At 37.8% G+C, this 17,486-nt stretch overlaps 1 protein-coding gene across 1 annotated transcript in view; it reads left to right on the top strand.

Moving 5' to 3' along the window:
* Window positions 1-17,486, top strand: part of LOC126366581 (uncharacterized) — a 121,716-nt gene that overhangs the window by 91,770 nt on the left and 12,460 nt on the right. The window contains exons 2-4 of the mRNA XM_050009730.1: window positions 1,525-1,646; window positions 14,402-14,603; window positions 15,269-15,354. Coding sequence (XP_049865687.1) covers window positions 1,525-1,646; window positions 14,402-14,603; window positions 15,269-15,354 — 410 coding nt within the window. The remainder of the gene's footprint in view (window positions 1-1,524; window positions 1,647-14,401; window positions 14,604-15,268; window positions 15,355-17,486) is intronic.

Genomic DNA, 17,486 nt, shown 5'->3' with positions numbered 1-17,486 from the left:
TTTGGTGAGGGCGACACATAAGAGCTTTTAAATTGGGAACGACGATATAAACCAATACGAGAGGGGCAAGGTCTACCACACGCTGTGCAGATGCAGAATTATACCCAATAGGAAATAAGCGTTACCTAACCAAGACGCATTCGAAATATGAACTTTGACTAAATATAAAACATTTCCACCATTTTCAACTGAATTATAACTGAGTTACAAAGCTTTATTTATAACGTACTAATATTTCTTTCCAACAGAAATTCCGAGAAAAGTAGATGTAGGCGGGGGTCGGATTATATCGATAATTCTATTTATTTTCCCTTTTGAAAGAAAATCTAATATTAAATGTTATATTTATAGAACTTGCCATTGTTAATCAAAACCCACGGTCATTCTACAAACATTTGTTATGAAACGTATTAATTTTAGTAGAATTTTAAGCAGAATGTCACGAAATTTCAAAACGGGATTAAAATACGCCCACTGTTGAATAATTATTACCACATCGTATTTAATTAGGTATACATAAGAAATGAGTATAAAATGTTATTATAGGATCTCGTTTGAAAGGGTAGTTGGACACATTAATGTGCACCCTCGGATGTGTTGTCTTAAACTTTGTACCGGGTGAGAGCCCACAGCGCTCCCCATTTGTCCGGCCAAGTAGTTAATGAAATTTGCGGCAAATCTATATACAATCTATGGTGGAGATGTTAGGCCAAGAAACCCGGGACCACCAACGGCTCCTCTTTCTTCCAAAAAAAAATAAATTAAAAGAAATAAAAGAAGTCATGTTTAAAGTTATTTTACTTGACATGTTGACACCTTAATAGCCAAACTATATCTACAGACTGTTTATTGAAAAACTTCTATGTACTTTTCAAGTGATTCTTATACAAAATCTCAATTTTGGAAGACGAAGAAAATTTATTTCGAAAATAGTATAGGTATTTTTAGATCTTTGACAGTGACTCGGGAATTAGATCGTTTGAAGGAGCCTGTCTGTGTCCTTGCCTTAGTCCTTGGTTGACTCAAAGGTAAAGACTAAGCTTTATTGTCTCTCAACCTCGGTCCCGTCTGGCTTTTGGGAATATATTTGTGGCACATTTTATGACATTTTAGTTGCTACTTTTGTGATATTACAAAGATAGTTTACGTTATAAACGCCGGAGCATTGATAACAATATAAAACACCTCTCTCTTCTTATCGTGTGGGTTGTGTAGTGAATTACCCACCTCATCAACCCTGGTGTCAGGGTTATTATTGAGCCGCCAAAGGCCCCTGACATAGCTTATGTAACGACTACTTACTTACATCAGTAACCGGGACCAACAGCTTAACGTGCCACACTTGTAACACTTAACATTAACACAACACACAACACTCACACACACACACACACACACTTCGTGTAACACTTTATTGTACATAAAACAAATACTACAAAAAGAAAGCCACTAAAAAGTACAATTGACAGCGCTCAGGGATTTTTAATGATTTATCATACTAAATTGATGTTTCTTTATTTCCAGGTGACCCACAAGACTTCAGGCAACGTGATGGTGCTGAAGATGAACCAGCAGCGAGCCAACCGACCCAACATGCTCCGCGAGGTCCAACTTATGAACAAGCTCAAACACCCCAATATACTTGGGTAAGTGTTCACTTCAGCAGAGTCTGCATGATAAACGCGTCGCGTGGCGCGAAGTATATATATGGCTCCGACCAATAACCGCAATGAATACTATCTACGTAGGTAGACGTCGAACGGCTATTGGTCAAAGCCCTCGATGTAAATCTCGCCGCGGTTGCCGAGCCGCGCTGGAAACCATCGTGAAGATACCGACATTCCCGAAAAATGCTTTTCTTTTTTGTCACCTAACCTGTACTGGGTTGGTTTTCCCTACGCGAATTGCAAGGTCAGCCAGCCAAGCCAAGGGCAGTCGCTGGTGTAAATTAGGTAGTGTACCTTTGGACTTTAAATCCAGGGTACGAGAAGACGGTTTCAGTAATTCAAATTCTTTCGAATGTAATTATTGAACTGAACCACTTACAAAATAAAAACCGTTAATATTCTGTAATATTATTGTTTTTATTTTGTAAAATTGTGTGTTGTTTGTATTATTTTTTTGTAGTCTTAATACAGATTAAGACTGAAGATTTTACAGTTTAATAAATTAATTCCATAGTTTTAAATCTAGTAATATGTAAAACTTGATTAATTTGAAATTGAAATTCGAATTTAATTGTACAGGGTGTTAGTGACATCGTATGGAATACTGAGGGGGATGATTCAGACCATGATTCTGAGTTGTAATCAAGTGGAATTTTCCGTCGCAAAATTCATGTCCCTTTTTGTTTTTGTTTTTTTTTTTTTAATTTATTTTCAATCCTATACTTTTCAATCATCCCTCTTAGTATTCGTTACGTTGTCAATAACACCCTGTATATACCCAGATATCGTTTTGGATAGATAGGGTTGGGGACTGCGTATTGTTAATTATACAAAGGTATGACTCACATACATAACGGTCCTTTTGCTTCGTCGCAGTCGGGTAAATAAGTTTTATATTTTAAATTCCGAGGTGATTCAAGTCCACTAACAGAATTATTCAGCGTTCAGTTGTATCAGTAAACACACTGTGCAAATGTTTACCGTGTGAAAACCCGCTACTGGTTCAATACATAAGGTCAACCGTATCCCTTTGTTCTGCTTTATTTGATTATCAAACGCCTGTACGGCTTTTGAACTGGGTTTGGTTACGTTACGGGCGTACTGATTTTATTTTACTGTTAAAATTAAATCAAATCAAATATACTTTATTGCACAGAACAAAATTTCAACAATCAGACATAACACATGAATACAGTACAATTTGGGCGGCGTTATTGCTCTAGAGCAATTTCTTCCAGGCAACCACCAAAAGGAAACAAACATTTACAAATAACTTGGATGCGGGATGGTGGAACAAAAAAAATACCTAAAAGTAAAACTAAAGCTAATATAATAAATACTCTAACGCAATTTTATATTTAAAACGCAGTTAAATGCGATTCTCCGAAAGTTGAAGGCAAGTGCACTCCTCGCAGTTTGCAGAATATCAAAAATATGGATTCGGAAAGGAGACGTGCTGTTTATACAATTTGGAATTTGGAGTTATTGGCCGAGACAACTTAAGGCGGAACAGTCGAGTGCGTGTGCAGTCGTGGACTCGCGCACCAAGAGTTCCGAAGCATGGACTTTGCCGATGAAAAACTATTGTCTCCATGTTAATTTCAACTTGATACCTCCATGCGTTCCCGAGAAAAAGGGTCTTAACAGACACACAGACGGACAAACAAAGTGATCCTATAAGGCTTACTTTTTCTTTTTGAAGCTTGGAACCCTTAGAAATGGTTTTGAAAATTTGACGAGAGTGAAAAAGCAAAGCAGTGTGTCAGGATGAGGATAGTAGTGAGTGAAATTTGGTGGTCTCTGCCCACCCCAATGGGAAATTGGCGTAATCTTAATGTATGTAATGGGTAAAGAGTTACAGTCATGAGCAATATAATGTACCCACTTTAGGACTCTGTCGCACTAACATATTTGACACTTAGTGCGACTTACAGTTCAATTTGTCAAAAAAGTTAATGTGACATGGTACCAAAGTGTATACAACATATTAATGCTCGTAACCGTACATGCGTTGCTTCTTTAGCCACGTCAGAGTGACAATTTCGGAATCAATTGAAGAATAGCTAAGAGAAATAAAATAAATAAAATCGGTTCTAGCTTTTTTTGTGAATTGCGTCATTGAAAGACAAAGATTAAGAAACTTTTAGCTTTTGAGCAGCTGACAGAAACAGTTGCGGAAAGTTTTAAAACGAGAGACTTTAAAGAAAAAAATACAAGCGAAACTTCTCAGTTAGGGTCGAGCAGCGCAGGGGGTTTAGCGTTTAGGTTGCAGAGAAATAATAAATCACCACATCACAAATACAATAGTCTTCTATCGTGTGGGTTGTGAGGTGAATTACCAACCTCATCAACCCTGGTGTCAGGGTTATTATTGAGCCACCAAAGGCCCCCGACGCGGCTCATCTAACGACTACTTACTTACATCAGTAAGTAGTAACCGGGACCAACGGCTTAACGTGCCTTCCGATGCACGGATCATCTTACTTTCGGACAATCAGGTGATCAGCCTATTATTTCCTAATTTAACTAGGTATCACAAAGTGATTTTTGTGATACAATAGTTATAATATAGAAGAGAAAATTAGTATACACGTTAGTCAATTGAAAAAATAGTAAGTGAATATAGATCATGCCACTGTCATACATAGCAATTGAAATAAATAAAACAGCCAGCAAGAAACCTAGCTTTTGATATAAACCTCAATATCGGTCTCTGAGAACGACGAAATAAGCCAGGAGTACAATGGATCGCTTTCATTGATTCCTGGCTAGTAATACCCGGATTAGTATTCAACCTATATGCTTAATCAGGGACACCATGTTCTAAAGATTTTTCTCCAATACCTTCGGATAAGATGCATTTTGAAGCTTCGTGGTGTAAATGGTTACTCTATCCATAGAGGCGGCCAATCAGCTCACGACTACAAACACTTCAGGACACCGATACCGACCACGCCGCCGTTGTCGACGTTTTCCCTCATTCAGCGCTTATCGCTATCGTCCCACTAGGGTCGATTAATTCTTTAAAATGTACTCTTGTCAGACGCCCTGAGCCGAGGTTCGCGCCCAACTGGGCAACCTCCCTGTTATCTTAAATTTTGTACCGGGTGAGAGCCATCAGCGCTCCCCATTTGTCCGGCCAAGTAGTTAATGCCATCTGCGGCAAATCTACACTAAGTCCCGTCAAAAAAAGGTGTAATGGTTAGACACCTTGACCACCAAGCTCGTCAACCCCGGGTTCTATTCCCAACCCTGTTAATTAAGAAACTATTGTTTATTGATTTTTGGACTTCATACAATAGAACATCTTTTTAACTTTTTTACCCTCATTTCCATCATCCCTACTCCCCTATCTACCTTACCCTATCTTCCACTGCCCTATTTTTCCCTAAAAAAAGTAGTAGTGGAGAGTGCTACACCGACAAGAGCGTGGCTCTTAAATTAATGATCATATCTTAGAGAGAGACATAAATATCCTCTATTTGCTCACTTTATATCCTGATTTCATTTTGCAACGAATTGTGTAATACGGGGCAGAACCTAACAATGCTACTTGACTGAACTGTCCCATATTGGTTTGTTTCCGACATGCTTATCGGAAACGAAAACAATGCTCCTAAAGCGACTCCACTCATCATTTTTCTCATTATAAGTAGGACATTGAAGCGATTCAAGACGCCCACCTCCACCTTATGATCATTCTAATGAACATCCTTCTATGCTTTTTGTAATTGTTTTGTGAAAAATTTAAGTGATGTTATTTTTTTACTTTGTGTGTGGCGTCCTTTTATAATAAACAATTTATATTCTATTCAATATGATCATAATAAATATAATTATAAGTTCCAACCCGCAGCGTGGTGGAGTATGCTCCATACCCCCTCCGGTTGATTGAGGGGACGCTTGTGCCCAGCAGTGGGACGCATATAGGGTGTTTATGTATGATGTATAGTTATAAGATAACATAAGGTCACGACTATATCCCAATTCTAAAACCTAAAACACTAAACACAAATCTAAAACAGCCTCCGTGGTCTAGTGGTTAGAGCGTTAGGCTCACGATCTGGAGGTCCGGGTTCGATTCCCGATGGGGACATTGTCGAAATCACTTTGTGAGACTGTCCTTTGTTTGGTAAGGACTTTTCAGGCTTGAATCACCTGATTGTCCGAAAAAGTAAGATGATTCCGTGCTTCGGAGGGCACGTTAAGCCGTTGGTCCCGGCTATTAGCCGTAAAAACACCTCCACCAACCCGCAGTGGAGCAGCGTGGTGGAGTATGCTCCATACCCCCTCCGGTTGATTGATGGGAGGCCTGTGCCCAGCAGTGGGACGTATATAGGCAGTTTATGTATGTTATGTATATCCCAATTGGGGTAGTCAGCGATACGTCCATCGCAAAATGAATTGAGTACTTGTGAACAATCAAGTGATCAGCCTGTAATGTTCTGACGAAACTAGGCATCGCAAAGTGATTTTTGTGATTTGTGCCCACCGGGATTCGAACCGGATCGTAACATGAATCACTGGACCACGGAGGCCATTACTTAGTCAATAATAACATTATACAACTTACGTCAAGTCGTTTTGTCAAGAAAAAGCGAATACTAACAAGTCTCTATGTCAGAAAATAAAACATTTTATTTAAAATTAATTATAGATATTGTAAGCGGCACGAATAATTACCCATGTTATGACGTCTGGCACTTGGGGTCGACGGTACAAAAAATTACAAAGACCTTTTCGTAACTGAAGATTTTACACAAACAATTGAAATTCCGTTTAATTTCTGTGGTTCCGTGGTATTCACCTGCAGATGATCAAGGTTTTAATTCTTCATTTTCCATGAAATCTCACTATAAAACACTTAATTGTCATTATTCTTGACATTTTGTACCTGCTGGTGTTTATGACGTTTAAAAATAACCTTTTGATCTTCAGAACAAATTATAGTCATATATATTTTTCTTGCATGACTAATTACGTGCTAGAGACGTATTGTTTAAGTTTCATTTTTGTATGAAAATTCAAACTTTTATAATATTCAATTATTTTGTTCACCTGCCTGCGGCGACGCAGAATGGAGGGTTTTGTGTTTGCCCGCTATATATAAGTATTTATGTGTACGTACATGTACGATAAAGTGCAAAAATCCAATCAGTTTCTTGCAAAGTATAATTTAACTGGTTGCAGTTAAGACCTCCTGGTTACATGTCGTTTTTGTAACAGAACAAAAACACCTAGAAAAACATAAAATTTTATAATTATTACAACTAATGGTTCATAATTTCACCACTGTTTACAAATAAATCGCTGGGCTCAGTGACTGTACTTTTGCTGTTTGATTGTACAACTTTTCCAACCTAAATTCTAAACAACTTGTCAGAATTTAACAAATACGGTGTCACTAGAAACGTTGATTGTCCAGTTATTACGCCTAGGCTATGCGACGTCATTCAACGTGGCGCCCTCTTGCGGACATAAACTGAGGAAGAAAAATATATTTTTTTAAAGTAATATAGACGGGGATACGGCTCACCAACGTTGGTCTAACAGAAAGTTCCAAGTGAAGCGTAGGTAAGTACTCAGTTCTTGCGATAGATGTACTAGGAATAGGTATAGTTATGAGCATATGTTAATAATACGTCCAACTGTTTGGGCACAGGCCTCCACTCACCCATTCATTCAATCTACTGAGAACTATGTACTTTTATTAGTATATGCCATAATACTAATACTTCAGTTGTGTGTTGTTCACGCGGAATCATAATCAAAGAGAATATTCGTATAAATAACGTTTATAAAAACAAGAATAACAAAATTTGAATTCAGAACGAAGTACTTACAGTTCTGAATTCAAATTATGTTACGCGATAAATCGAATAATTTTTGAACATGGAAAAATAGCATTCGTTTGTATTAAAACGATTAAGAAAATAGGTGCACGCTTTGCATTGTTTAGATTAAAGATTTTATATTATTTGTGAGATAGTTTTATTTTTCTTCTTTTATAAACAGCTAAACGCATTCTATATTATTATTTTAAATTCTCAGTCGAGCAGTGAAAGTTGAAACAAAATTAAACTTTACTACTTTAGATTACACCATGAGGACATTACAACGAACTTTAATAAAACGTAATCGACCGACAAAGTATTAAGTAACATTATTACACTATCTCAGCAAGTTAACCTTTGCACTAAGATCTAAGTGGTTTTTCATGCGACATCTCTTCCTAGGAAGAGAGACATTACTTTCACTGCCTCGTGTCTTCGCGTGAGCTTGATGTTGCTTGCTATAGTTATTAGCATAGTATAATGATACCAGTGAACTGTTTTTGTTGAACAATAACAGTATTTCTTTTATCCAACTCGCATTTTTTTGTCTACTGTACTTCAATAGGGTATTTGACTAGGTCCAAGATAAATCATAAAATGCTAATCTAGAAATAGACGCCAGACTAACACGATCAAAAATCAATCTCATTTTACTTTTCGACTTATTTACGAATTTTATTTATGAATTAGGTACGACATTTGACCTCTTTCATTAACGACGGCACAGGACAGTATTTCCATGCAAACTCCAAAGAGAACTTTCGTTTTGACGTTTCGTAAAAAGTATCTCATTTGAGTAGGTCGTCAAGTAGTCTATTGTTCTTGATGTGCATAAATCTTTTGAATGTTGTATATATCGACACATTTAACTCGACTACAACTTACATTTTAACTGTGATAAATGTACAAGTAAAATTCTTCTTCTCTCGTCTGGGTTGTGTGGTTAACAACCGACCACATGTAATGATACCTACTACATACTTAAGTAAATAGTATCCGGGACCAATGGTTAACGTGCCCTCTGCGGCACGAATCGTCTTGCTTATGGACAATCGAGTGCTCAGCCTGCAATATCCTAACCAAACTAGTGATCTCAAAGTGGAGATTTGAATTCGAGACCTCCAGACCCCAACGCTCAAACACTGAACCACAGAGGCCGTTGACAGGTGAAAAAAGACGTAAATGTAAAAATATACGTATTATGATATAATAAAGTGCAAAAAAGACATTAAAAAAAAACTACATCTGAGAAGCAGAAGGTACTTAACTTAATTGGTCCCGACAGTCATTCGAATTAATAACAGCATTATAAACACGACTTGTCAACCCGTAATTAAACTCAGGGGCATTTGTATATTTACTATTCAACAGATTAAACGGACACGCGGTCGAGAAAAACGGGACAAACGGATTCACTATTCCGCAATTGTTTATCTTGAGGGTTATTAGGTCGATTACCAACCCCATCAACCCTGGTATCAGGGTTATTGAGCCGCCAAACGCCAGAATATGGCTCATGTAATGACTACGTTAGATACAAAAGAATCGATCGACCTTATATCGGCTAATACATCACTATGCTGAACGTCACAGCACTAGCTAACGTACTTTGACAGGTCTAATTCTTTCCGCGCATTGAGACTATTGTAAAATGTTATCTTATACAATATTAAATTGTGATAAACGTTTTGTGACGTCTTGTTTTGTCTGGTTGCAGGTTAACTCGAGGTTTAGCTCTCTACCTACAGTTTAAAATTAATCAACCTGTCAATTTTTTTCAGTTTGTTTTCTGATCACTTCGACACTGGCAGAATGGTCGTACTCCTAAGCGACCCATTGCCATAAAAAAAATATCTTATTGAAATATAATCACTTATAGTACTGAACTGGTCGATCCTTACTATCATGCAATATTGTATAACGATACATAAACACACGTCCTTCATATCTAACGGAAAACAGACAGACACACAAGCTAGCTCGACAGAGTTACAAGTAACCAAACAAAGAACTAGCAACTTTCGATACAATCTACGCACACATTATAGGTAGTTTGAAACGTATGCACATGTCGTCCCGTAATGGTTCATTATGACAGTCTGTCGGTTTTTACGACACGCCCTGGACGAGAAACAGCTGAACGCGTTGTGTTTTATTCACACCGATTCCAGGAGTAGAAGTCTAAAAAAGGAACAGTTTGAAAAAGCTTCACGTTACGGTATCGCAAGAGAACCTTATTTCATAAACAACGTTAACATTCAAAGGGCGTGATCCTGAATTTTTATCAGTTGTTTTTGGTTAGATAAATGTGCTTGCTTCTTTCGTCTGGTTTATATGAAGTAGGTAAATAACCCCTCTCGCGCACAGAGATTTAGTGCCGAAAAGATTTGCAAATATGAGGTCTGAAAGGATTAGCTTCGCTGGGAGTGTATTGCGGCTTTCCACTAACATTACGGGTCTATTTTCTTTCCCATACGAAAGAAAACCATACCTGCCTTTTTCTATCTTTCTACAACAAGGGACTACCCAGGGACCCAGGCTACGTTCCTAGATGGCGTTGTACAGTTTTAATAATAAAAATGGTACATAATTATTCAAATAACAATGTACATGGCAGAAGCATTATATAAAAATAAAATAATTATTGCTTGACATTTGAATCAGATTATGTATAGAATTATGTTGCTACCTATATTGGTTCTCTTTATTTTGATTAGAATAATAATGGGTTGAAGATGTAATTGTGCCTGGGTGTATTAACAAGGGTCATAGTTGATACCCAAAACCAAAGATAAAAGATGCATAATGTGTGTTATTAATGAAATTAGAAAGTTAAACAAAGGAAAAACTGTACATTGCCATCTATATTGTTTTTGTCCTCAAAATGAGGGACTTTCCGAAGAATCTGTACGACAATACCTTCTAAACTTTTAAAAACGAAACTCAATTTGAGCTTAGAAATCTGTGAACGATTTCACATCATCTACGACTTTACATTAATCCTTCTTATTCTTATTAATAACTTAATCTTGATGGACACTTCACATCAATACAATCTTAAGAATGTTTATCGACTATACATCAGTGATTCTCATACTTTTTGCTATCGTAATTGGCTTAGTGAGTTTCTATATAATTTATTACTTAACCTTGAAGTTTTGCAATAGAAATGATCAACAATACGCCAATGTGTTTGCTTTGGCTAAATGAGTTTTTTATATCAAGGTCGGCGCATTGATTTCTTAATGATGGTACCTTCTTTATATTTGAATAAGTTTATTATGTTTGTTTTGATTTTTTTTTGCTCAACATTCTTAAATGACTGTCAGATCTTTCGTACGCAAACTTTAATGGTCATGCCATGACGCTGAATAACTAATTTTCTTTTAACGCTCGGCCAGTAATTCTTGATTAATTAATTAGCATTTTTGTTTCATAATAAATTTTGTATAATAAGGTATTTTAAGAAAATAATACTGTATTTTTCTGTAACGTCGATACACGATACTTTCCTCTAGCCAAAGACGTTGAAACGTACCTACTTCTCATAAAATAATTCGAAACATATCCGAATTTTACTTCAACAAAACACAAGTTTGATAAAATTTTGGATTTCGAATATTCTCACATACATACATACATAAACTCACGCCCGTAATCCCTAATGGGGTGGGCAGAGCCACAAGTAATCAAAGACAACTTGCAGCCACTGTTGATACGAAGTCCAAAGATGGATATGATGAACCTTATGGTGATAAGGGATCAGCCTATCGCCCATAACATTAGTCCATCATGTTAGATGACACAATCCCTCTGTCGGTTTTTACGACATGCCCGGGAAGAGAAGCAGCTGAACGTGTTCTATGTTTTTTATATGCTCCCAGAACAGCATAGAAGCAATCTAGCAATATTTTTTCTTAATATTGGTGTTCGAATATTCTCGAACACCAATATTAAGAAAAAATATTATAATACCTTAAATATAAGAAAATATCATTTATTTTTTATTCCTAATATTCATATTTAATATTTTTCTGATAATCCTTACGAAACATGAGAGGTTTTTCGGGATTTTTTTTATGAAAAATGTATTTATTTATTTAATTATGATAAACAGTGATACTATTATACATACATACATAAACTCACGCCTATTTCCCACCGGGGTAAGCAGAGACTATGGACATACTCTTGACATTTATATCAACATCTTATCGTCTGACGTCACGTAAGTAATCTTCTGATGGTTTGCGGCTCTGTCCACCCTATTAGGAATTGCGGGTGTGAGTTTTATGTATCGATGTATATCTGACCCTAACTCCGGGCCAGCAAACAGAAGTAGCGAACCCCGCTTTCCACAGTTTTTCCGCGATGCATTGTCGATGAGTTATCGCACTTTCGCCGATGCGTAGACAATGCACGTGTCGTTATAACTATTGACTTCGCGTTGAAAAACAATTGTAATGAGAAGTCAATTGAGTGTACGAGATAGATAAAATCTATCTACTATCTATCTACTCAGCCTGTATCCACCCACTGCTGGGTATATGCCTCCTCATTCACGTCATAAAAAACATAAAATAGAACATTTTAATTTAGTTACAGCTGGTTGAGAAAGTCTACATTCAGCACGCAAGCCCGTAATCCCCAAAGGGGTGGGCAGAACACCACAAGTAACTCCAAAGATGGATGTGATGAAGATAATGGTGACAAGGGATCGGCCTACCGCCCAATACAATTTTCATTCATGTTAGAAAGGACACAATCCCCCTGTCGGATTTTACGACATGCCCGGGAAGACAAGCAGCTGAAGTTGTTCTTTGTTTTTTATTCACTTTCAGAACAGCATAGAAGCAAGATGTTATGATGATGTTTCGATGTTATTCCTATACATAACATAAACAGACTATACACGTCCCACTGCTGGGCACAGGTCTCCAATCAACCGGAGGGGGTATGGAGCATACTCCATCACGCTGCTTCACTGCGGGTTGGTGGAGGTGTTTGGACTAGTAGCCCGGGACCTACGGCTTAGCGTGCCTTCCGTAGCACGGAATCATCTTACTTTTTCGGACAATCAGGTGATTCAAGTCTACAATGTCCTTACTAAACAAAGGACAGTCTCACAAAGTGATTTCGACAATGTCCCTATCGGGAATCGAACCCGGACCTTCAGATCATGAGCCCAACGCCCAACGTATTCCTATGTCATATCTTATAAATAATAATATCGTTGTGATCAATTTCAACACGTTTTAAAGGAAGAACTGATCAAGAGTATTCTAAACCGACAAGCACTTATGATGAGAGTGGAAAAAATTTAATAAGTCTCTGCCTACCCTTAAAGGAAATAGGTGTTATCTTACGTATGCATTATTGTTAGATTACACGTAGTCGTTTAGCGTCAAGGCTCACTATTCTCGCTCGCAATAATGTTCGCTCGATAATGCACATCGTTTCGAACGCAGTTGGCATATTGCCTGTCTCTCGACTGATCTGTTCCGGATTCTGTCCCGGGGAAGATAACGGCTTTGTTTACGTGAGGGTCTTGTTCCCAAGGTGGCGATGCTCAGGTAGATGACTCGATTCTATCATACATACATAGTGTCTAGTAGCTATCACCTCGTTTTTTTTTTTCTAAAGAACGTCTAGGGCTCTGTGCCGAGGTTTTTCTTGCAGCTTCTTTTCCCCGGCTATACAGGTTGTGAGAAGCTGCAGTAGTTTTAGGTGGATGAGACGTTCGTTATGTAAAAAATTACGATTCAAAGTGTAACTATGTTACCTACTGAATAGAGATATATGTATTTGAATTTGAATTTCATTTTCGTTCATTTTAACCTGACTGCGGTGAAGCGAAAAGTAGGGTCAAGTGTTTGGCCGCTAGGTGACAATGTCACCTAAAGACCTAAAATCACTATTAGGAAGAATTTCAGAGAAATATGGCTATTTTCTTGTTTCGTACTTTTTATAGCGTCACATTTCGGTAGTCAGTTTTAGTTTTTTGTGTAATTCCTGACCACAGATCATATAATACTAACGTACCTGACGTAACTTTTATTTTATTTAATGTTTTATTATATTATAAGCTGTTGGTGTACCTTTTCATAAATAAATAAATAACGTATATTTTTTAAGTTTGTTTATCTCGTTCCTTTTTGGAGGGAAATTTTTATATTTCCGTAAGATTGAAAGTCTACTTTATTAAGCTAATATACCTACTGGAAAAAGGGACTTTTACACAAATTGGCTCAAATGATGAAAAATATGATAGGCTCATTGGCTACCAGCAACAACCCTGAATACTCGATAGTTGCGATAAACTATTCCATAAACAAAACAGTTACTTGCAAAACAAAAATATCAAACAAAAGTAAAATTAAATAACACAAAATTAAATTATTATGGTGTAAATTAAGTTTTTTTGCTACTCCATATAGTACAATGGTTTTCATTTCAAAAAAAGTTTTCATCTCGAGCTCCTCCGTGCTTCGGAAGGCATGTTAAGCCGTTGGTCCCGGCTGCATTAGCAGACGTTAATAACCATCAATCCGCACTGGGCCCGCATGGTGGTTTAAGGCCCGATCTCCCTATCTATCCATAGGGAAGGCCCGTGCCCCAGCAGTGGGGACGTTAATGGGCTGATGATGATGATGATAGTACAATGGGGTGTAACATAGGCATAAGAACTAAAACATGGACCCTCTTGTGTGTTAAGCGATTATTTATGGTTTAAAAGTCACCACGAGAAAATTTACGCATCATGTAAATTTTCTCGTGTTTTCTTAACGTACTTCAGAAATTGTTTTGTTGCCATCCCTTTCTTTCATTTTACTTCTTCCATCCCACACGTACAACAACAAAAAAGACAGCTATACTAATCTAACGCTCGTCTCTCCGCAGCTTCATGGGCGTATGCGTGCACGAAGGCCAACTGCACGCGTTGACGGAGTACATGGAGGGGGGGTCGTTGGAACAGCTGATCCTGGGCCGCATGGAGGAGCCCCTGCCGCAGCCGCTGCGGGTGACGCTGGCGGCGGACATGGCCGCCGGGATGCAGTACCTGCACTCGCTCGGCGTCTTCCATAGGGATCTTACTGCTAAGGTCAGTATTACGAGGTTGGTAAAGATGTCTGGGCTTGTAATGGGGGGAGGGGGGGTTACGTTAGATTATCTGACCCTATGCCGCATGGAAGATCCATAGCCTCTGCAGGTGACCTTAGTGGTGGACATAACCGCCGGAATACAATACTTACACTCGTAAGGTTGGAGGTGTCTGGACTAGTAACATTACATATAGACACGGCCACCGTGGTCCAGTGGTTGAGCGTTGGGCTCACGATCCGGAGGGCCCGGGTTCGAATCCCGGTGGGGACATATCAGTTTTTGGTTTGGTTAGGACATTACAGGCTGATCACCTGATTGTCCGAAAGTAAGATGATCCGTGCTTCGGAAGGCACGTTAAGCCGTTTACTATACTGATGTAAGTGAGTAATCGTTACATAAGCCATGTCAGGGGCCTTTGGCGGCTCAATAATAACCCTGACACCAGGGTTGATCAGGTTGGCATTCCACCTCACAACCCACACGATAAGAAGAATTACATAAATATATTCGAATGTATCAACATAGTAGATACATTCGGAATACTCGTGTTACCATATTATTTACCAATATATTACATCACTGTAATATAAAACTGTATTGTTGTAATTCGAAAGATTCACAACAGTTAGTGTTTATAATAATATTTACTCCTTTCATTTCCAGAATGTATTGTTAAGGAAAAATGGAGAAGGAGACTACACGGCGGTGGTGGCGGATTTCGGCCTGGCCGCTAAAATACCTCATCCTGTGTAAGTATACACCTTCAATTCCTAAATTAAAGAAAGAAAGAAAGATGATTTTTGTTTTTATACCACTTACCCGTGCTTAGGGAAACTCGCAAAAAGAAAATTTAAATCGAAAAAATATCTGACACGAATGAGACGGGTTTTGATGCGGATTGAATTCGACCAATATTTAAATAGGGTTTGTGTAAAAAGAATCGTTCCAGGTGCGATAGTTTTGCCAGGCCGTAGGGTGTCTCCCTGATGCGGAGCAGTTTTCCAAGATCTGGAAGTTTTTCCATACTCACCGGGAGGTACCGATCACACTCCCCATACATTATATTTACCCCCCGACTCTCCTTCTGGGATTGTGTTGTGATGTGTATGAACTAGTGATGTGCCGGATCGTTAAAAATGTATATCCGCGGATACGGATCTGGATACGGATATTTAGTGTAAAGATCCGCGGATACGGATCTTTATTTTCTTAAACAAAAAGATTAAAGTTTTAGTTATTTCTTTGTTATAAAAGTGATATTTTATCTTGCTTTCATTATAAAGATCTATCTATCTAAATGTTTTGCAATATAAAGGTGCCAAATATTTGATTTTAAGAAGTAAAAACAATCTGAATGGAATTTTATAGCCTTTTTATTTAATAATTCTACTTAATCACCTGAAAAAGATCCGTAAAAGATCCGCGTGAAAAGTAACGGACACGGATACGGATTCGGATTTTTATTTTATCTCGGATATCCGCGGATACGGATACGGTTATTCGGAACATCACTAGTATGAACGCCACAGAAACAATATACCTAAGACAACAATTGAAACATATCAACTTAAATGAAAAACATACACAGACGAATCATCAAATATTATAAACTGCTCTTTCTTTGACTATTTATAATTAAGAACATTTAATTATTATCTTTTTAATAAAAAAGCAAACTCATTTAATTGGGTACTTGACTGGGTCAAAGATGATAATAAATCAATCTCATTTTATTTATCCACTTATTTTCGATTTTTATTCATGAATTAAGTAACAATGAGTACGACCTTTGACCGCTTTTAGTGATGACGTCACAGGACAGTATTTCCATACAAACTCCAAAGAAAATTTTCGTTTTGACATTTCGTAAAAAGTATCACATTTGACTAGATTGACAAGTAGCCTATTGTATAAACTACTTATTACACTAACAATATCAGTCGTTCTGTGATACCACTAGTTTTCATACCTAGTTATTTTTTTTATTTTGTCTATCATTGCGGCCATATTGCTTTTCTTTAACTTATTGCCTCATTCTTCTTCTTTAGTGTCAATTATAGTGAAACAAGAACTTGTTTATAAACATCACTTAAATATTCCAACCTTCATATCTAACAATTCATCAAATTCCATATTAAATAGCTTACAGCGTCAAAGAACTCATCTAAATATCAAACTTGTATAAAAACTATCAATTACCAAGAGATAACTTGGAACGCAATATGCGCAAACGCATTCAGCCTGCAATTAAGTCGTCAGCGTTCTATCTGTACACGCTCGAGTTGGATTTGCACGCTTTGCACGCGATTTTGCGTGCACCGCAGGGCCATTTGTCAGTGTAAACCATTTATCAACATTTCGCGAACCAAGGGTTGGTTCATTTAAATATGAGGTCGGTCATCGCTGACCTGATTCCCTTGTGAACTGCTTTATTATCTTATCTAGTCTATTCGATCCCACTGCTGGGCAAAGGACTCCCCTTGATTTTTCCACTCTCGACTTTACGCGGTCATCCTCGACTTCTATGCCCGCCTTAAGGTGTCCAGTGGGTAGGTAACGACTCTAATATAATTTAATTAATTTTTATAAAATTTTTAGTCCTGGTTACTACTTACTGATTAGATTTACCTCACCCCCTCTGGGTCTTACTTTAGTCTAAATGGCCGTAAGCTGTTAAGGAGTAAGAGGGGAGGGGAGCATGAGCGAACAATACGCCGTATGGCGGCAGGCAGGCGGTAATGTTATTTTCGTATGGAGTATTCAGGGCAGAGTTCATTATTGGGCCTCAAGACATTTGGGAGACAGATTATCCTTGCAGCAGCCTACCTGTGTCCGGAGCCTATTTGAATTATGGTTGTTATTTATTTCAATTATGGTTATT

The sequence above is a fragment of the Pectinophora gossypiella genome, chromosome 5 (genome assembly GCF_024362695.1).
Source record: "Pectinophora gossypiella chromosome 5, ilPecGoss1.1, whole genome shotgun sequence".
Classification (NCBI taxonomy): Eukaryota; Metazoa; Arthropoda; class Insecta; order Lepidoptera; family Gelechiidae; genus Pectinophora; species Pectinophora gossypiella.
This window is presented reverse-complemented; position numbering and strand designations above follow the sequence as displayed.